The 20,691-nt window shown below is 44.4% G+C and overlaps 2 protein-coding genes across 19 annotated transcripts in view; one reads left to right on the forward strand and one right to left on the reverse strand.

Annotated features, from left to right (window-relative positions):
- UBAP1 (ubiquitin associated protein 1) overlaps positions 1-3,285 on the forward strand; it is a 34,489-nt gene extending 31,204 nt beyond the window's left edge. For all 9 annotated transcript variants that reach the window (XM_064641405.1, XM_064641403.1, XM_064641398.1 and 6 more), the window contains one exon: positions 1,233-3,285. In XM_064641405.1, coding sequence (XP_064497475.1) covers positions 1,233-1,370 — 138 coding nt within the window. In that variant the 3' untranslated portion in view covers positions 1,371-3,285. The remainder of the gene's footprint in view (positions 1-1,232) is intronic.
- A 2,725-nt stretch (positions 3,286-6,010) lies between these two features.
- KIF24 (kinesin family member 24) overlaps positions 6,011-20,691 on the reverse strand; it is a 33,431-nt gene continuing 18,750 nt past the window's right edge. For 9 of the 10 annotated variants that reach the window (XM_064641381.1, XM_064641385.1, XM_064641384.1 and 6 more), the window contains 8 exons: positions 19,384-19,471; positions 17,318-17,439; positions 15,632-15,737; positions 13,607-13,678; positions 12,850-12,959; positions 9,540-11,966; positions 8,552-8,645; positions 6,011-6,329 (listed from right to left, as the gene is read on the reverse strand). In XM_064641381.1, coding sequence (XP_064497451.1) covers positions 6,189-6,329; positions 8,552-8,645; positions 9,540-11,966; positions 12,850-12,959; positions 13,607-13,678; positions 15,632-15,737; positions 17,318-17,439; positions 19,384-19,471 — 3,160 coding nt within the window. In that variant the 3' untranslated portion in view covers positions 6,011-6,188. The remainder of the gene's footprint in view (positions 6,330-8,551; positions 8,646-9,539; positions 11,967-12,849; positions 12,960-13,606; positions 13,679-15,631; positions 15,738-17,317; positions 17,440-19,383; positions 19,472-20,691) is intronic. The other variant, XM_064641386.1, reaches the window with a different exon arrangement.

The following is a 20,691-nucleotide window of genomic DNA, read 5'->3' on the forward strand; positions in this document are numbered from 1 at the left end:
GTTACTCACTTTGCAAGCATTTTTATGAGGACAGGATTTTTTTGAAACCCTGCTTATTGGGGTCATAATGTTTTGAATGCCCAGAGTTCTTTTGTGGGCAAGGTGCTTGGTACATAGACAGTTAACTTCAGCAGCAGCAAATTGTCTTTCAAACCCTGCCAGCCTGCCCTGGCCATGGATTTTCTCCCTTGTATGAATGCATCTGCCTGGCTGCTCAGCAAATTGGTTTAGGGCTCGCTCTAGAAGAAGCTGGAAAATGAGTTTTGGTTCTGGTTCATTGTCTGGCTGCTTTACCAGCACCAAAGGTACAACAGGGGCAGGTAGCCAGGGCAGAGGACAGCAGGATCTTTTAAGTCTGCCAGCCTGTTGTGTGCCAGGTTATTACATGAAGTCTTTAAAGGTGCAACCCAACCCCCACCCCAGACATATGTATGCCTTCCTGCCTTTCTTGAACTAGTGATGAGCTTGCAAACAGAGGAACAGCAGTGTGAAGGTGGGAAGGAACTGATATCAGGAAACAGATTTGCTACTGGCTCAACCCCAAAATTGGAAATGGTTAATCTCCTGATTGTCCATTTCAACCTGCTTGCTTGTTGGGGATTTCTCTTTCCCCTGGAGTGGAGCAGAGGCACTGTAAATGGCAGAGGGTTCATAAAAATGATCAGCTGACTCGCTTCTTGCCACTTCATTTTTTCAAAGCTCAGAGAGGATTTGCAGTTGACGTTGGTAGTATTGTATGTGCACAGTGGGGTTTGTGCTAATCCCCCAAGTTTGCCCTAGATCTGAGAAGCCAGTTGACAGCAAGGGCTACTGTGCTGTTCCCAGAGTCAAAGTAACTTTAAAAAAAATTCAGGTGCAGCAGCAGCTGCTGGATGGGGGAGCTGGGTCCCATTAATCAGCACTTTTGGGAGCTCAGATTGGGCCAGGCTGATAAATTTCCTCCTGGGAGAGAGACAATCACATAGGCTAGGCTTTGGTGCCCTTGTTGAAGAGGATTTTGGAAATGAAGGACAAGAAACAGAGGGCACTGAAGGTGAGGTCCCGTGGCCTCCTGCACCCAGAGCTCTGCTGTGAGCAGAGTTTCCCAAAAGAGAACCAGAATAGGCTGTGCCTGGGGAGGAGGAATCTGCAACCATGGCATGCCCAGTTGCTGAAGACAAGCTCTGTGCTAAACCTCCACCAAGCACTGATCCACTTGTCTCTTGCAAATAATGGGCTTGTCTGTCTTTCAGATCACAGAACTTCTCCAGCTAATGAGTCAATTTAAAGAAATGGGCTTTGAACTAAAAGACATTAAGGAGGTCTTATTATTACATAAGGACCGACACAACGCTTTGGAAGATCTAATGGCCCGTGCAGGAGCCAGCTGAAAACACATTCCTGGATTCTCGGCGTCCAATGGAGCAGGACCAGCCCCGCCACCTTCACACCCAGTGTGACTTGCTCTCAGCGGGAAGGAGTCCAGCTTTTTCCATACAAGGGAGAGTGACTGAGCAAGCCTGCCCACGTGCATCACTCCAGCATTTCTCTTTCCACTGAGGGCCAACTTTCTTTCTTAAATTAAATTTTTAAAGTGTCCTTTCCTAAGTTTCCTTTTTCCAGCTTGGCCATGGAGAGTTCAGACTGCCCAGCCTCTACTGGAATTGTACATAGGTAGAGATGGAGTGGTACCCCCCTCACTGTTGCACTGGAGTTGGACAGAAGAATATTAAGTTGGTTCTGAAACTAGAATGCTTTGGTTCTTTGAAGCTGCTTTTATGGTGTCTTGTCTGCTTGTCCTGAATTACTTGACTGTGTCACAGTCCAGATTAACTGGTTAAAGTTGACCTTTAGTGCAATGGAGTTTTATTTTTTGGTTGAAAGCTAGTCTGTAACTTAGTAAAACACTGGTTCAGAAATTGTCACTATGCATAAAGACAGAACCTTGTTTAGTCCTCTTGGATTTTACCCATGCATCCAACACTTCTGCCAGACATGGGTGTCCAATGCTCAGTGGTGTGTAAGTTCCCTTGAAGGCAGGTAAGCTGTGAACTCTACCTGGACCTGCAACTTATGTTGGTTCTTGTACGTGAAGGCAGAGAGCTGGGGCTCAGTATTCTTAATCCCCCAGGCTTGTAGGATATTTAAGACAATGCCCTGCTAGGAAATCAGTTATCTTTTTGTTTTAAATAATACTCAGTGTGATGCAGGAGGTTTCTTTCAAGCACCTTCTTTAAAACAAATATACTCACTGCATTAGTTCCATTTTTCACACTGCTATAGAATTACATAATAACATCTAGTACTACCAATCAGGTTTGGGGTTGTTTTTGATAGTTCAAAATATTATGTTGTACATTGTTCGAGTTCTAAATACATAAAATATCAGCAGTCTTGAGGAATCTCTGATTTGCTAAATATTTTGATTCTGCAGAAGAACAACTAATAAAACCCTCCAATATAACTCCCAGTGTCATGGTTCCCATCTCTCACGCTCTTTGGCTTCAGCAAAGAACTTGCTGGGTCCTGCTCCTGTGGGCACATGTGAACACTGGGGCAGAACATCCCAATGTCTTGGGGCCGTGGCTGCAGTGGTGGAGTGTGCTGTGCTTCTCTGGGGCTTATTTTTGCTTTGTGGCAAAAGCCGAGCCTAGGGATCCAAACTCACATTAGAGCTGGAGCTTTGGACTTCCACAGGCAAGAACAGCCCAGTCCATTGCCTTGGTGTAGGTTTTTCAGTAGGAGGCTTTAGCTCATCAGGACTCTGAAGGGGGTGGCATTTATCCACGTGGTGTTTAACTTTCTGTGACCAGAACATCTAATTTGAGCCCAGTGTGAACTCCTGGAATTCTCTGTGAGGTGCCCAAGTACATTAATTACATACCTTTACTTAAAATGCTGCCAAGGAGGGATGTAGCTGGCAAGTATCCAGGAGATGTGGAGAGGGGATGAGGAGGAGGACCAGGGCAGATTGCCCTGCATGTATCCCATGGTGTTGAACATCACCATCTTCTAGTGGTGGGGCTGAAATTAAAACTTGTCTGAGAAGGATGTGCAGCAGCTGATGAGAAATGTGACAGTTTGAAATGAGACAATAGGGTTCCTGATTAATTGGAAAACATGGCAAACAAAACTGAAACTGCTTTACCATCACTGCCAGGAGCAGTCGCTTGTATTGCTTGTTTGGCTTTCTCAACAAATCCCCATCTGGTACCAGACAGTCCTGAAGAGGCAAGAAGTCTTGCCAGTGAAACAACAACTGTTTAGACCAAACCTCTGAATAAAATAATCTCTTTGGTTCTGTTAGTGTGTGTTGTTCTTTCACATTTTCCCTGTGGGGTCTGGTTCTTAACCCCACTACTCTGCCTGTGGAGGCTGTTGTAGAGGTGAGAGCAGGGAGGGGAAGGTGGTCTCCTCATTCCAGGGAGCCAGACCCACCTGACTCTTCCCTTGTGATGTTGCTTGTGTTTTGGCAGTGAGGTTTCCAGACTTACATCACTGGGTGCTGAAGGCATGAAGTGTATTCCTGGGGTGGCATCTTGGAGAAGAAAAGACCACGCAGTGCGGGGATTAACCTCGTGTCTTAAAGGAGGGGAAGGAATGTGTAATGAGAGACAATGTGATGAGACTTCAGTGTTCTGGGTGCTGTGCATCGCTAGTTACTCAGTACTGTTCTCTTCTGTCAAGGCACAGAAGCACTTCAAACATGTCCAGCTATTGCCATGGCTGGGCAGATTTCCACAGCCAGGGCTGCTTTATTTTTTTCATTTTAGTCAAATCTCACATTCAGTAGGGAAAATAAAATTTGGAGAAGAGACTGATAATAAAAGATTACATTTAGGAAGGTACAGTCTTCTGGACTGGCTGGATGACTCCAGTTTAAAAAAAGATTGTATCAGACCTCGGGAAACTGTGTGTTGTAGTTATTTTGATTACTTCTTGTTTCCCAGTGTCCTTGGCCATTCCTCAAGGGAGCAAATAGTTCCAGCTCTGGGAACGGGCTCTGGGGCTCAGATCTGCCAGATGAAACTTGCCTTTTTCACAGTAGACCAGATGGGATTCACAGGTTGCTCAAACCTGGCAGCTGATTTAACTCACATCCCTGCTTGTGGAAATTTTTGGTCACTCATCTGTCTTGTCACAACTGTCTGAAAGTACCGAGGTTTGGACATGGCACTGCTGGTTGTGCAAATGGTTTTTCCTTGTGTGTTGCTTTAGAAATGTTCAGTTGCGAAGTGCCTGTGAGGGTACTTTGCTGAGCTGCACTTTAAAATCCTGAACGTGCATTTAGCCAATACTCTTCTCCCAAATGTCAAAGCACGTGGAGGGAAAGTTTTCCTCCCTCGCACTGTGTTTTTGGCTGGGCATCACATTTTCCTGTGACCTGTGCACACATCCTACAGTCTGACCTTTTCCTTGGTTCCAAGCAAACTTGCAAAACTCCTCAGCTGCTCCCTGACAGCCCTGTTTGCTGTGTGCTCACTGAGAAAGTGCTGGGGAAACCACTCTTAAGTGCTCACAACCTTTCATGCAGAAAGTACAAGGACTACCCAGCTGCCTCATATTCCCTTCGCCTTGCTCATGGGAACACTCTCCCTGGCCCCAGGAGGTGGAGGGAGCTGTTTTAAACACTTGCTGTTCCCTGCGTGGCTTTAGCAGGGTGCTGGGTGTCCCACTGCTTTACAGCTCTCCGTGGTGCTCCACTGCTCTGTGCTGTGCACAAGCACCAGGAGTCTTGCTCAGGGACACCTCATTTCTCTGGGCAAGGAAGGCCTTTTGAACAGGGGGCTGGGACATGTGGGTTTAGCTGTGACATGTTGCTGGCCTGTAACCCGGACACAGGAACCATCTTGAGAGCCATCAACTCAGACCCTGGAGAAACTCCGCTCTCTGCTCCACAGGGAAATCCAGTTTCAGTTGTAAAATGGAGACTAACCAGTGCTAAAAACACCCCACCAGTCAGGAGAGTGATGTGGGATTCATGTGTGACATTCCTGGGAGTGTTTGCACCAAATATGCATCCCAGAGTGTCACTGTGATTACTGCACTGCTGCTCAGCCCGACTGGGGCTCCTGCGGGAGGCTGTGGAGCCAGGCAGTAAAACCCACAGCTGGTCAGACAGGAGTGTTCCATTACCCTTGGCATTTCTGGCTACTGAGCAGGCTTTGAATGAGCTACCACAGGCATTACTGAGGAGACACTGAGATGGATGAATGCGCTGCGACAGCCCTAATTTTGGAGCGGGAGCGCTCACACAGCGTGTTGTCAGCGAGCATGTTCCAAGGTCATTTGTGCCTTCAGCAAGTGGACTTGCTCTGTGGTTTAGATGTGATGCATGTGCAGCACCAGAGCTTCTACAGGGCTCCAGCTGATGGTTCTGTAGTTGTTGATTCAAATACTAGTTTCACATAACAGCAATCAGCAGCCCCTGGGAGCTCAGTGCCTCCAGCCAGACCTGCTTTTCACGTGAGAAATCAGTTCTGTGAGACCAGTGGGCACTGCAGGGCCGGGCACGGGGCAAGGGGCTGATGTGTGCAGCAGGTGAAGCTGTTGGCCTCCAGCTGTGGGCAGCAGCATGAAACCCACACGCTTATTAACACAACAGATGAATCTCTGGTACAAAGTCCCTGCTAAACCGCTCATTACCCATGACTTAAACCACATCTTTGAGGAGCTCTGGAGTGTTCATCCCACGAACTAGGGCAATGATAGGCTTCCTTCTTCTGAAACTGACAGTGCTTCTTGCCCTGCCTTGACTTCCAATTACTAAGTAGGTCTGGTTATGTCACTGTAACAACCCCTGGCTCCTGTTTGCAAACACTTTTCTGGGAAGCTTTTGAGCATTTCTATTCAGGTTGTTTTCCCCTCCGCCCCCCCTTTTCTTGGCAATGCAGAAGTGCCTTTAACACGTGAGAAGTTGCTGAGATACATGAACAGGACTGCCTGCTGCTTGATGAGATATTTAAAGGCTGCTGAATTGTTACTTTTAAGAAGGTGGCTTACAGGTATTAATGAAAATACAAAGCCTGTGTTGCCAATTAGTCACCTCTCATTTACTCAGAATTCTCTCCATCCTTATATAAAATACACACTAATCACACACATCAAACCAAAAGCTATCCCCTACCACCCACACTCTGCAGCACCAAGTGCAGCAAAGTGCTGGCTGGTGTTTTCCACACTCCTGTGTGTGTGGAAGCAAAGAAGGTCTAAACTGGTGGAGGTGGTTGCAGTGACATGTCAGTGCCAGGAGAGGCTAAACAGAGCTGGACCTGGGCTCGCATTGTTTGGATACACTGTGACTTCAGTTCCAAGATTTCATCCAGCATGGCCATGAAATTCTGAAAATCCTGGTGAAGAAGGCAAAAGGAAAGTTTAGGAAACAGCAGCAGCAGGGTTGAGAAAATCAGCATATTTTTTGCACTGCAGCAGTGCATAAAAGCCTGTTTTCCATTCTGCAGTATAGTAGATTACAAGAACATTTCCTTATTTAAGTTCCGACCCTCACAGACAAAGGTCAGTCAGTGTCTCTAAGTACCAAGGTTCACTGACTCTGATAGTTTTATCTGTTGGTGAAATTACAGCAAATACAATAGTTTAAAAATAAAAATGTATGAAACACCTGTTGTTACTCTGCTACACTGGTCAGCTTTTCAAAGATTTGGTACAGGGACTGGTCACCCAGTTTTACAATCTACTGAACACTGTTCCTGACACCTCTAATGTTGGATCATGAAAATAAATGGGGTGTTGGGCCACCCATGGATCATAACAGCCCAATCTTGAGAGGTGTGAGGGGTTTATTTCTCATCAGGTCACAGGCCCAGTCCAACTCCTGCCTGGCTGCAGGTCTGCCAGGTCTGACGTGAGCAATCCCAGCACTGTACACAGCCTTGGCCGAGGGGAACTCTACCTTCCATAGCAACCTGCCACACGGATAAAAAGCAATATGAAGCTGATTAAAACTGAAATGGAGGCAGTTATTTTTAAGTAGGGCTTGTATTAATAAGGGAGCACTTGGATTTGCTCTGCTCTCCAGCTGTGAGAAGTCTGGTGCCTCTGTTCACAGGTCAGTGGCTGAGAAGCTGGGAGGTGTCAACATCCCCAGGGCTGGGGAATTCAGCTGCTATGCATGGAAATCAATCACTTGAAAGCTGATTTGGCAGTATTCCAGCTATTTCCTGCACTGTATCTCTGTCTCACAGGGACATTGGGACAGTAATAAAGACCAGCCCAGCTGCTGTGGAATATTTTTCTTAAGCACTTTAAATATGGCTTTGTGTTCAGTGTGTGGCTGGTCTTGGCATAAGTCTCTCCTGCAGCCAAAGTTTCACAGCTGGAGAAGTTGAAACCATCTGAAAATGGAAGCGGAGAAGCTGACACAGGAATCCCAAGCTGAATTCACTACCCAAAAAACTGTCATGCTGTAAAATAACACTGCTGGGAGACCTGGCAAGCTTGTCATAATTCTGCTAGCCAGAAAATAATTGCTTGCTGCAAGGGGTAAATAAATGGGGGGCAGAACTGGTGTCCAGTGACCAACAGACTTAGGAAGAACAATTTCAAAAGATTTTTTAAAAAATTAAAAATAAAAAAAAGTAAAAGATTGCTTTGTATCACTCCATTGTCTGCCACAAAACTAACACAGTTTATGGTTCCTGTGCTGCTTTGTGAACCTCTGTATGTTATCTGTAACAGAGCACATGCAGCTGGAAATCACAGTGAGTAAGCCACATGGTGGATCCAGTCCAAAATCCCTGAGGGAAGAGTCCCTGTACTTCAGATCTGAATTGTGATAGGAACTGAAATGGTTTGGTAATGCAATGCAGCAATGCAGCTTGGCTTTACTGATAACATGAGGGAACTGGGAAGGCAGTTCTCACTGGGAATTGTTCACAGTCTGGGTGAAAGATGAGACTTGTCCCATGGCTGTGACATGTATTTGCTGGGATGCAGGAGGAACAGAGAACTGGGACTGCACTGGGGCCATGCAGGTGCCAGTCTTTGGGTCCAGTATACACCAGTTGTCATCTGAGACAAGGACAAGCCAAGAAACACCCGACTGACAAAAGCCAAGAGCCTGTGAGGGCACAAGCCACAGTGGCCAGAGCACTGGAGTGAGTGGGGCCAGGGCTGTTGGCACATCTGCAGTGTGTGAGGCAATGGGGCTCCCAGAAGGAAGAGCCAAATGCCACCAGTGCCATGCTTTAGGGGTGTGCTGTGTTCTGTGATATCGACTCAACTTGCTCCAGCCTTTAAGGAGAAAAACATCCCAGGGACAGACACCCTGTCTGACACAGTCTGGTGCCCTTGACACAAAATAAGGGCAGGCTTTCTGATAAGAGACAAAGAGTTCAGGCTGGCCCATCCACCTCCTGCTGCCTCAAGGACTCTGGAGACTGGCAGAGACACAACAGGCACTGAGAATGAAAGGACTCTCCAAGGACACAGGCACCGGAGAACAAGAAGAGGAACTGATGAGGAACATCACATCACCAATTCAAATTAATAATCTCTGAGATTAGTCTATGCAGGTTCAACAGGCACCAAAATCATCATATGAAACACTTACCATTGCTGACATTTGATTTATCAAGCACTCCTCCTTGAAGCACAAGCATGCCATTTCATCCAGCTGCTCCTGATGGGCACGAATTACAGCCTGTCTGATAAACAAAAAATACACCTCTGGTTACACAGCCCACTGCACTACTTGTAGTTACTGCTGGCCTCAATAAACCTTCAAGAAGGGGGAATACCCCAGAGGGAGCCTTGCTGTCCTGTGTCCCTGGCACTCTGGAAGCTCCAGGGCTCCTTGAAGTGCAGAGGGATGCACTGGTTTGGGATTAAGGGTCATCTGGATGACTGAGGGTTGTTCACAGAGGACCGACCACAGCCCCTCATTAGCACAGGCAGCACAGGGGCACAGAGCGAAATCAAGGAGCAAAACAACTGAGTAATTGGTGAAATGGCTTACAACCATGAGGCTGAAAGTAATTTTGGTGAAAAACAGGCAGAGAAGGAAGGCAGTGCTGCTGTTGGTTCCTCTGAGCAAGTTTCACTGATAAACAATGTATTTTCAGACACATGAATGCAGGCCAGTCCCTGGGAGCTGACAGTGGCAGCTCAGAGTACTTGGAAGTTTTATATCTACACCTTCAGTGACTGCCATGCTGCTTTTCTCTCCATAGGGATAGAACAGCTATGACCTGACTCTTGATGGAAGGTTTTGATGTATTTTAGGTATTTTACAGCTTATAGGAAGCCAATTAATTACTGAGAACTGCAGTTTGTACTATAATGTTAGTTCCTCTAGCATTATGTTAGAAGCTCTAATAGAAAAATTGGCTTCCTGTGAGATTTTAAAATATCACTAAGTAACAAGCAATCACATATTTAAAAGATACTGACTATAAATTGTGATTAATCTTATAAAATAATTATTTATTAGAAGATTACACTTTGGTTTTTAAAGCACGTATGACTATGACATACAAATAAAGGCAAATGTATCACTTTTCTAAGCTTCATTACAAACTTCAATGATGAGCAAGACTTACTGTGCCTTTTCTAGGGTTTCCCTCTGCCACTTCCCCAACTCTGATGTAGCACTTGGAGAGCTGCTGATGGACATGGCTGAGGGGCTCTTTGCATTTGCTACTGGTTTATCATCTTTGGTTGCACATCCTGCATCTGCAGCAGAAGTCTCTTGTGTAAAACCACTCTGCATTAACTGGTTTTTTTGCAATGCTGTTTCCTCACTGCTGAATGATGACTTAGCAGGGTCTTCAGAATGGGTGAGGTCCTCATTCCTCACTCCTGACTTGGGCTGCACCAGCAGGCTGTTCTCCTGAGAGGGGGACTGGGCTGCATGATCCGTGTGCCCCACACTGAGAGAGCACGTTGCCTCTGAAAAACAGCTCTTTTCAGGTGTTTCAGCATTTGTTTCCTCAGCCATGGGCTCAACACTAGGTTCTTGACTCGAGTTGGATTTTCCTGAACTACCGGCACCATCCTTAAGGTCAGCACCACCCCGTCTGCCACCGGTGTGTTCCCTGCACGTGGAGTCACTGTGGGACACCCCACCCTCTCCCTCTGCCCTGGCTCCCGGGGATCCAGCTGTGGGTGTTTCTGTGGGGTCAGGCCCAACACACAAGCCCCCTCCCTGCTGTGCTGACCCCGAGCCCAGGCGGCAGCAGCAGCAGGGCCTGGCACGGCAGCAGGCGGGCGGGAGCCACCTGTGCCCGGCCCGCGGGAAGCACAGCAGGGCGCGGTGCCTTCCCACCAGCCGGATCTGCTCCCCCAGCTCCAGCATGCTGTCCGTCAGCGCTCTGCTCCTCGTGCACTGCCAGCCCTCCTCCTCACATCTGCTCTGGGAGCCCTGCATGGCACTGCCTGCAGCCTGCTTCTCACCAGGGGACTTCTCTTGGTTGCAAGACACTTTGTCTGGATCAGTTGTTTCCTCACAGTCAAGAGGGGACATCGGGAGAGGGGCTATTAGCTCGGAAGTGAATTCTGAGGAGCAGCTGGAAGAGACACAGTGGTTAACTTCACTTTTACGAGCTTTCCATTGTACATCTCCTGCGAGGGCAGCCTGTTTGTCCAAAGTGGGTTCTTCCCTCTCCTCATGCTGGAGATCAATCTCTTTGCACTCTGGAGTTCCTGGTTTCAACACAGGAGATACATATGGGTTTGCAGTATCCTTTTCTGGAGTTAAGGTGGCTTCACTGGAGTAAACAAGACATCTGTGTTTGGTTTTGTACTCTTCGTGATCAGCTAGGAAATCCTTGCTGTGTTTCCAGCTACAAGCAGGATCTTCCTGCAGGCAGTAAGGCTTTTCTGCAGTATTGCTTGAAGGGGACTCAATAGCTAAGTCATAGTTCCAGTCTGCTGGAGTTCTGCTGCAGCCTGCATTTTTAATGGATTCCTCTGCCTTTGGGCTGCCCTCGATACAATCCCAGCTGTCATCTAGTTCATGCTCTTGCATGGGTATTGCATATTTAAAAAATAAATCCTGTCGCTTTTGGCCTTTTTGCTCTTCTTCAGTTCCTTCTTCTCTTTCATGAAGGAAAAAGGAATGTTGACTGCATTTGTTGGTGTTTCCCCTTTTCACGCTCTTTTGACTACAGACAGGTGAGAAAGAATCTTCACTGAAATCGCTGTCATCCAGATCTTCCAGTGGCATCCCCTCTTTGTTCTGCATTTCTGTGGGAGTAAGGCTCAGCTCCTGTTTTACTTGAATCTCCTCGGGCTTGTACTGCATTAAAAACCTCTCAAGAGGTTGATAGTTCAATTTTTGTTGTAGAATAGGTGGCTGCTGAAACAGCTGATGATAAAGACGTAAATGCTCCTCCCTTTCCTTCTGAAATGGAGGCAGATACGTCCAGGGTTCAATATATTGTTTAGCAAAAGTATTTCTGCTGTCAGAGGGCAGATTTCCCTCTCCAAAGGAAATATCATCTCTAGAAACAAGCTGTTTCTGAACAGGTTGCACTGTCTGGACTTTCAGGCACTGGACAGGTGATCTGTCTTGCATATACTTGTCTCTCTGGCCACTCTCTCTTGTTTCATCTGTGGCAGCACTTTTGAGGATGAAATCCTTCACAGAGGGGTTCTGTTCAGAGAGGGGGGATAGATCATCAGTTTTCTTCTTCAGGGGATGTGCTATTCGTAGTACTCCCTTAATTGGGCTCACGAGCTGGAAGCACGGTGTGCTGGTATTTCCTTTGTAGGCATGTCCTCTGCTGACTGCCCTTGGGGTAGAGGTAAGAGGGACACCAGGTGGCTGGAGTGCTGCAGGATATACCTTTGTTTTTGTAGCACTTGAGGGATGCTGTAGGCCTAGCTTCACTTTCTTTGGAGAGCTCTTTTCCCCAGGTGGCAAAGAGGGAGTGCTCTGGACACGTTTTGGAGATACGTTTCCAGCTCTGCGACGCCTATTTGTGACAGGGGTAGAACATTTAATCCCTTTCTTCAGTTCTTTGACCCTGTGAAACAGGCTGGATTTAGAAGGTGTCATGCTTTCAGATAAATAACAGCATCTTTAGAACAAACTAATGCTTTCACGTATTGAGACTAAATACTGAATTCAGCATCATGGTTTGTTTTGTAACAGGATCTTGTTTTGATACAGGTATCAAAATCCCTCTGCCAAAATGCCTGAACTTCTGGAAAGGCCTATAGCAAGTGCTTCCTTGAATGATGCATGACAGGCCAAGTGAGTTGAAATGGCCCCAGTTTCAGTGCAAGGCAGTGTCATTTCCTCATGTTATCATGCAGCAGAAGGAGCTGGTACTCTACACAGCACATCAGAGTCCCACAGAGCACTAAGCAGGACTTTTGGAGTAGTTGCAGTGGGGCTCCTTAGCTCTGGTGATGTTCACAGGGCTACACTGCTCCTGGATCAACTGATCCCCAGTGAAACTGTAAAGAGCTGATTAACTGGTATCACCCTGTTCCCTATCAGCCTGACCTTCAGCTGTTCCCTTTGCCCCTTTTGCCCTTCAGGTATCTCTTGTCCTTCTAACACCAGTATTGCACAGCCTGTAATTTACCTCCTCCTATGTAGGAGGGAAGGTGAAGGACTTGCACACATTCTAAGTAGAATTGTAATACAAAGCTAAACCAAATCCTGATTACAGGGGCACACAGTGATATCTTCATCACTGGAAGTACTTACAATACATGGGAAATTTTAAGATCTATTATAAGGGTTGGAATAGGTAAACATTTTATTAGCATTGTGTAAGTTGCACTTCTTGCCTAAATCAATCTTTTCAAAACAGCCAAAATAAAATGTAACCACAAATATCATACCTTAGTTTTTCCTTTCTGTTTTTCATCCTGGCAAGACTGTCTTTCACCACCTACCTGTCAGCATATCGTAGAGTGTTCAGGGTATGCTCTGTAGCTAAGTGGCTGGGTGATACATTGGCTATCATACATGTCTTGGAATTGCCAATGAAAGAATCCTTTAGCACCTAGAATTCAAAGGAAAAAAACCTGGATTCTTAGCAGTTCATGCCCCTTGTTTGTCCTGTAAATTAGCAATGTGTACAGAAGAAATTTAACACTAGTTACTGGCTCCTTTTTTTTCTTTTTTGTTAAATGTAGTTCTTTTGTCTCAATTTGTCCTATCGTTATTTGTTTACAGTTTAAAATGAATATGAGTGTTAATCAGGGCTCTGAACAAACCCTTGCAGCAGGTGCCACAAGGGTGCCCATATGTTTTGGGGAATAAAGCAGATGTTACAACTGAAGAAATGTTGGTGCAAGCTCCCAGGACTGATACTGCACAGAAGATGCAGGATTGGTTGCAGATGGATCGTAACTCTGAATGAGTCTGGAAGGTAGTTTCTGGGGTTTTGTTTTGTTTTAGCTTTTTTGTTTGTTTGTTTGTTATTTTAACCATGCCAGTCCCCAGCACTGGCTGGGAGAAACTGGTAGTTGGCCTTAATTCTGCGATTACTTTTAGAATTAAAGTTTGCAAAAGTTATGCTTTTCTTCTTTTCCTAAGGGGTTTAATAGCAGTTACTGAACTATGCCACTTATTTATTTATTTGCTTTTTTTTGTTTATTTTTGCCCTTTACAGGGAAACCTCTGCTCTTGCCTTGCTGCTCATTTTACCTGAGTCAATTTGCTTTGCCGGAAAGGAGTGTGTGCATGCTCCTGATCCAGTGCCCGAATGCATTCCTTCAGCTGCCAAAAGAGAAAACATTCAGAAGGGAACAACAAATCAGTCATGAACTGAACTGCATCAAACCAAACCTAACAGTGCCCTGTGTCACCTTTGACTCCTACTATGTCCTGTGCCAAGGTCACTTTGCAGCTGCCACAGGCAGGAACAGGCAGCTCCAGCTCCTTCAGGCAGCACAGAGCACAGATTTGTCTGAAGACATCCCAAACCCACCTGGGTGTGTTTCTGTGTCACCTGCTCTAGCTGATCCTGCCTTGGCAGGGGGGTTGGACTGGATGATCTCCAGAGGTCCCTTCCAATCCTGGCAGTTCTGTGATTCTGTGATTTATTATCAGCCTTGTAAAAAGATGTCATGTTCAAACTCAAAGATGTGTACTTCACTGGAATAAGCACAATAGCATCACACTCCATATCAAGCCTGGATGCTCTCTAAAACTGCCAGAAATGGAAAGTATAGCCACGAGACAAGCCCTTTAGAGGAAATATTGAAGGAAAAATAAGCAGATTACAGTACTGTCATGGTGATACTAGCATGAAGCATTTACAGCCTTACTACATTCTACAGACTCCTACTTAAAATTACACTTATTTCTCACTTTTACAGCATTTTATTAAAAATTGCACCTGTAACACGCAGGAGATCAAACAATTATTTTTTTTTTTATCCTGCTTCTCCTTGTTGCAGCATCTGAAAGTCTTACACTTGAAATTAACAGGAATATTTAAACAAGCAGCAAACTTCAAACCTCATGTGTTTAAATGCCTGAAGACAAAGTTATTATTACTGAGGGCAGAGTTGGTTTTACAGGCTGCAGGTCATGTGGACCTTTAATACCTCTTATATTACCTTTTACAGTTAATTCAATCACTACTTGTAGACTGCCTAGGTATTTTCTCAGTTCCACACAATGCCAAAAGGTACACACTCTGATTTTAAAGTTTCTTTTAAAACAGTTTCATGAGCTTACACTATGCCTCATTTCTCACGAATCACAGAGTTGTTTAGGTTGGAGAAGACCTTTAGGATCAGACTTCTTTCTATTCAGGTCCCAACTCCCTGTGCCATTCAGTTATTCACCAGCAAGTACTCCAGAAAGCACAAAGTACAGAAACACATTCACTTCACAGGCTACCTCCCAGTACAAATGCTAATACTCCACTGCAGGAAAAGCTTCTGTGAAAAAGAACATTTACATTCTCAAAACAGAGCAAGGCACCTCCCGTTTACAGCTCACTAAGGGGTGCAGTTGTGTGCACTGACTTCTGCACTGTTGTGTATCACTTTCAGCCTTGCTTAGAAAAGACCACAGTCATCAGTGAGCTTTGTTCCTTGGCATTAAAGGAGGTGCAAAGCCTTCTGCACAATTTACCCTTACAGGCACTTCTGCTTTATCTCAGATGGCATTTTTCTGCTCCTTTGTCCCCCTTTACCTAACTGTGGGCACTTACAAAAGAACAGTTTGCATTAAGACTGCATTTCTTCCTGTTCCTTTCTCCCCACGCATGAATTGCTAGTTTCTGTGCTCTTGAGTATTTAAATCCTTTATTCCTGATTTGAAAGAGAAGCCTGAGTTCAAGCGGTGAAAATAACCGGCAGGAACAGATGTGTTTTTATGAAAAAAATACAGCAATTCTAAGCCAGTAGTCTTTGGATGTAGAAGGGACAACACTTTCTCTAAAAAATACGGGACACTTATACTATACCTAGCATTCTCCATGCTATGTTTACCTGGCTGACTGTAAGAATGGCTAAAAAATATTTGATTTTCATCACAAAATTTCTTCCTTCTTAAATTGTCTTTCGGTCACGATACAAATTAAACTGGACACAATACCTTGGTTATTTTTCCTCCTCCATGGAATACATTCAAATATTATGATGTGGGTCATTTTTATCCTAAAACACATGCTAGTAATTAAATATAAAGCCTCCCCCAGATATGACAGTAGCTTACTGCTAAAAGACTTTGGTTTATTTCTGCTCCTTCCATTTTTGTTTGTCGATCTGAGTCTCTGGCATCAGCTGCTCTTTCACTGCCAGCCAAGTCAATGAATGATATCCTAGGAAAAAAAAAAAGTTGCATTTATCTTAGAGCCTTTTTTTCCCCTCTTTTTCCTTTTTCTTTATTAAACCAGAGAGCTGCAACACATGGCATCAGGAGAACGATTAGAAATTACTACTATTGAACAATGAAAAACATCCACTGGAAATATCTGAGGCACCAAAAGAAGCACAGCAGCAGGAACAGTGTCAGAGCATCTTAACACTAACACAGTCGTAATAGAAAGTGTAATTACGTGTGATGACAGTGCTCCACAGTTTAATGGACAAGCTGTTTAAAGTGCAACACACTCATCTCTCCAGATAATCACTGTGATTGTAGTTTCCTAAGAACACAGTTAAAAGAAATTGTAAGTTTCTTGATTTCTCCTTCCAGGTAAAACAGACAACTGTCATTCCCCTGTCAAATGGGAATTCAGAACAATAAGAACCGAAATTTCCAGTGCAGTAAATACACTGAGCTTTCAGTGATCCTTGTCCTTCCTCTACAAAACTCCATTATTCCATTTCACATTCTCTAGCTCTGGGTGCCAGCTGCTGTAACGGCTGTTGCACTGTATCTTTGTCTTTGCCCTTCTTGTTTTTCTCCAACAGCTTTGACTTCTTTTATAGGAATATCTGGGCACCCTTTCCTCTCTCCAGCTCCACCTCTCTTTCACAGACACACAAAAAAATAGCCCAGATGCCACACCTCCATAACCCCTATACTTTTATTTTGTAAGCCTGCCTGTTCTGTCTTTTCCTCTCTCCACTGTTTGTGGCTCTTCCATTTTGCCTTGTGTTCAAAATCTGATCCTGGGAAGAAAGACTACATGGTAGTTGCTGGAAGGGTGTGTCAGCATGTTTTTTTGACACTCTTCAGTAATAAAGATACCTAGACCTTTTTCCTCAGATCTATTTCTTGGGGTTGTTTAGTCTGGAGAAAAGATGACCGAGAAGAGGCACAATTATTTTTCGAATACATAAAGTGGATGCTAGAAGAGGAAGCCAAATGCTCTTTCTGTCTGCTGGAGATAGCATCAGAGTCACACTCTCAAATTATCAGGGAGGTTTAGCTGAGGTACGAGGTAGGATTCTTCTGACCAAAGGCAAACATCTGTAATGGAATCATCTCCACCAGGGTTAGTCATCCCAGACTCCCTTTGTAGTCAATTACAGGATAGAAATGCTTTGAGAGGCAAATGCATCTGACCTAATTTAGGTGGCTCTGAAGAATGGCATGAATTGGATCCCAGAAACAGCTATTTCTTTCCACTGACTTCAAAGGTGGCGAGCTCACATGTGGACCTGTCCACTGCAGACATCTACCTTCAGCCAGATTAAACACTGAAGATGAGAAGATGGACTTGATTGCCAAACTCCTTCACTGGAAATCTGTGCAAACAGTTTTGTCAAAGCTCTAACAGATGTGCCTAAAATGTTCTCCCTGGGAACAGAGAAAGGACTTTGAAACCTCCCAAAGTCCCTTTGAACCCTTTCTTCTGATTTAACTCACACCTGCCCACTAACACCTCCTCTTTGTCTCTTGGATGTGCCTGGGCTTGACATCAGCACTGAGCACTTGCACTTCTTGTCTTACCTTCCAAATGTCCTGTTGGCTGCATCTTTAATCTGAATTTGGATGATGGCATGAGATCGAGAGGAATCCGAGTTGACTCCAGTGGCTCCTGTGCTACGTTCTTTCCCCCCCTTCAAAATCACCTGCAAAATAACGGGGACAAAATCCAAGCAAATTGTAAATAAAAATACAGTCTCTCAGAAAGAGATCTTGTCCTCCCAAGATGATGAATGGCTCATTATAGCCTTAAAATTTGGTACAAGGCTGAAATTAAGTTAGGCTGGATCCCTCACAATGTTTCTTTCAGACCTTTGTATGTGGACTTCCTTGCAGTGACACTACAAAGCTTAGAGAGCACACTGCAAATAAGAAGTTGCTACATCACACACTCACTGTGAATTGCAAAATACCCAAACTATAAAATTAAATTCTTTCTTTCATTGCTGGCATACTTTTGTAAGATTGTACACTTAACCTAAGAGACTCATTAGACTATTTGTGCTCTTTTAAAATTTCACTTTCCCTTGTAGTAGATGGACACAATTATCCAGAAAACGACACAAAAAATACAAAGTGCCAAAACCTTTCTAAATTTCCCTAACAAAAAGAAATTATGCTAAAGGAAGGAACAAAGTTAAAAGAGCAATTATAGTCAGTACAACAATAAAACAAGAAGGAAGAGAAGCAAGGCAGAAGGACAAAGAGTCCTTCCAGATACAAATCCGTATAATTATTTTTTGAAAACTTTAAAGGACTGTCACAGAAAGCCTAGGATTGACTGCAGCAGGGCATTCAAAAAACAATCATTCATTTTGCTTCTGGTTGTAAGAACAAAATAAAATATTACCTAGCAAAATCAATATGCTCTCAGTTGACAGATCTGAATTATTCATGCTTTTCAGTGGCCAGTTCTCAATGAGCAGCATAACCAACTGCTGCTGCTTCTGAGCTTTATATTAGTGCTAAGTGCAGATAATTTCTGAATCAAAGCCAGCATCAATTATGAATAACTAGGGATGTATTCAAGGCTCTTTCCATATATCTGTTGCAGAATACTCAGAAGCTTTGAGTCAAGTCAGTGACATTTCTGTGTTCAAAAGGGCCTGTGAATGATATCGTTCCCCCCCCCAAGATATCTGTAAGAATGAAGTAATTTAATAGCTCTTCTGTGTGTGAAATGTGATAATACAGAGGAATTGTAAATCAACCATATAGCAAATTTACACTCTAATTTGCAGAAGCATCACCAGCTTGCCCCAAAGCTTGGAGTCAATGGGAAGATGAAGAACAAAATTAAGTGCAATATAAGTGGACAACACTACGTCAATCTTAATGAGTCAATTACCATACCAGGCACTTGTAATTTACACTTCCTTACCAAGAAAGGAACTAAACTATGCAAAGTCAAGCTAAATAGAAAGCAGATTTAATCAGCTTTCTTCTTGCAGGAGACAATGCAGAAAATTTGCCAGTGTTCTTTTCAGGCTCAGCCGGAAGGGGAAGGAAAATTGAAACCCTGCTTGTGGTGAATGTCAGCTACAATTTAAAGACCTTAATTTTACTTGGCTGTTATCACACATCATTACCTAAGCAGTGTTTTAATCCTAATTCAGATCAATATCTCAATCTTAAGTATTTTCTAATTACCAGTTCTAATTTCAAATTTATATTTTTTGTCCCACATACCCTTTATATACAAAAATCTAAGTTCATAGAATATCACATGGAGAAAATACACATCCAGCTTTCAAGGTCCCTTGCTGGGACACTATCTAATTTCTGGAATAGTGATAGCAGTCTCCTTCTTGGCAAAGATGTTCCCTAAGGAATGGCAGCAGAGGTGACAGCTGTGACTCAACTGCTTGCATGTGGCTAACACAAGTCACAGTGACCCAAGCAGCTTCATGAATGATACTTTTAAGCACTTTTAATAGCATCCCTTGGTACTCTGCTGGGACTGGTAATTTCAGGACCTGAAACAGGAACATACACTTGTGCTACACACCAAATAACAATCTCTGCAAATATCACAAATCAGCAAATCAGGCTGTAGAAGACAAAGAATGAATCACAAACATAAAGGTTACCTCCAACAGTTCATCTACAGACTCCACCTGGACCTCCTGCAGTCCAACTATTTGAACCACGTGCTTGCCATCTTCTCTTGCATAAAGTCTGAAAACAAAACAGTGCAGAAAGGAGATTTCTGAAATCTCAGACAGCAGCAACAAAGACATGTGCCAGCGCTGTGACACTGAGAAAAAGCAATCAAGGCTACTCACTGGGGAAAGCCCTTGCTGCCATTCATTTATTTTTAGAACTGAAGAAGTACTTAATTCATAACACGTGCCACTGGCATCTCACTGCTAAAGAGACATTAGCAATGCATTTCTGCTAGTTCAGGAATATAATAAAGCTAGGAAGTGAATTATCATGTTTACGTTTTAGAGTTCCTGTCTTTCTTTAAACTGCACCTCGGGTTCCTCTGGGAAGTTCAGACTAAGTTTTGCTCTGTTCATGTTCTCAAGATTTTTGCACAGGATTTTAAAGCAGCTCCTATGAACCTGTGCTACGAATCACACAGAAGCCTTACAATATAGAGGCATAATACAGACATGATGCACATGGGAGGAAGTTTAATCTTCTCCTTCAGTGACACATAAGTTAGCCAGTGGACGTGCAGAGAATGTAAGGACATTCCTTCTTCCTTAGTTAATCTACTCCTTACACAGCAGATTACACTGCCTGCTCCTTAAAGACTGTTTTGGAGAAAGGGAACACACATGCATAGAGAAAGGTGCTTCCTTTGTAAACAGATGCTTGCTTCCCCAGAGGGGCAGAAACCTCCTCCTTAAGCCCTCTGGTGAGCCTGAAGGACAGTGCTCTGAGACTGTTGCAGAACCCCAGCTGCCAGGTATGTTCCTTCAAGGTCACCCTGAAAACATTTTGCTGCTGAAATTTAGAAATTTCAGACCACGGTGGGTTTTTTTTAAGCAAAATACGTGCTGAGCTGTCCTAATTCCAAATGGAGCTCCTGTAGGAGTATAGGACCATCCAGTTAAGTCTGGGACTGAGGTGCTGCTACTGAGGTGGTGGCAGCATCACGTGCAGAGGCTTGCTCTGGCCAAGTCGCTGGGCTGCCAGGTAAAGGTGGTCAGGGAGAGGGTGAGCAGGCTCTGCAGTGTCAGGCATGACAAGTAGAGATCAACAGGATCTTCAGAGACTGGACTGGCAAGAGCCAAAGCCCCCCTGGCATAGCAGGAGAGACTGACAGAGGTTATGTTTGACCAGGGAAAGGACAATGTTTGCCCTAAGATAAGTTGCCCAGGGAAGTTGTGAATGCCCCATTCCTGGCAGTGTTCAAGGCCAGGTTAGATGAGGCTCTGAGCAATCTG

The sequence above is a fragment of the Pseudopipra pipra genome, chromosome Z (assembly GCF_036250125.1).
Source record: "Pseudopipra pipra isolate bDixPip1 chromosome Z, bDixPip1.hap1, whole genome shotgun sequence".
In the NCBI taxonomy this organism is placed as follows: Eukaryota; Metazoa; Chordata; class Aves; order Passeriformes; family Pipridae; genus Pseudopipra; species Pseudopipra pipra.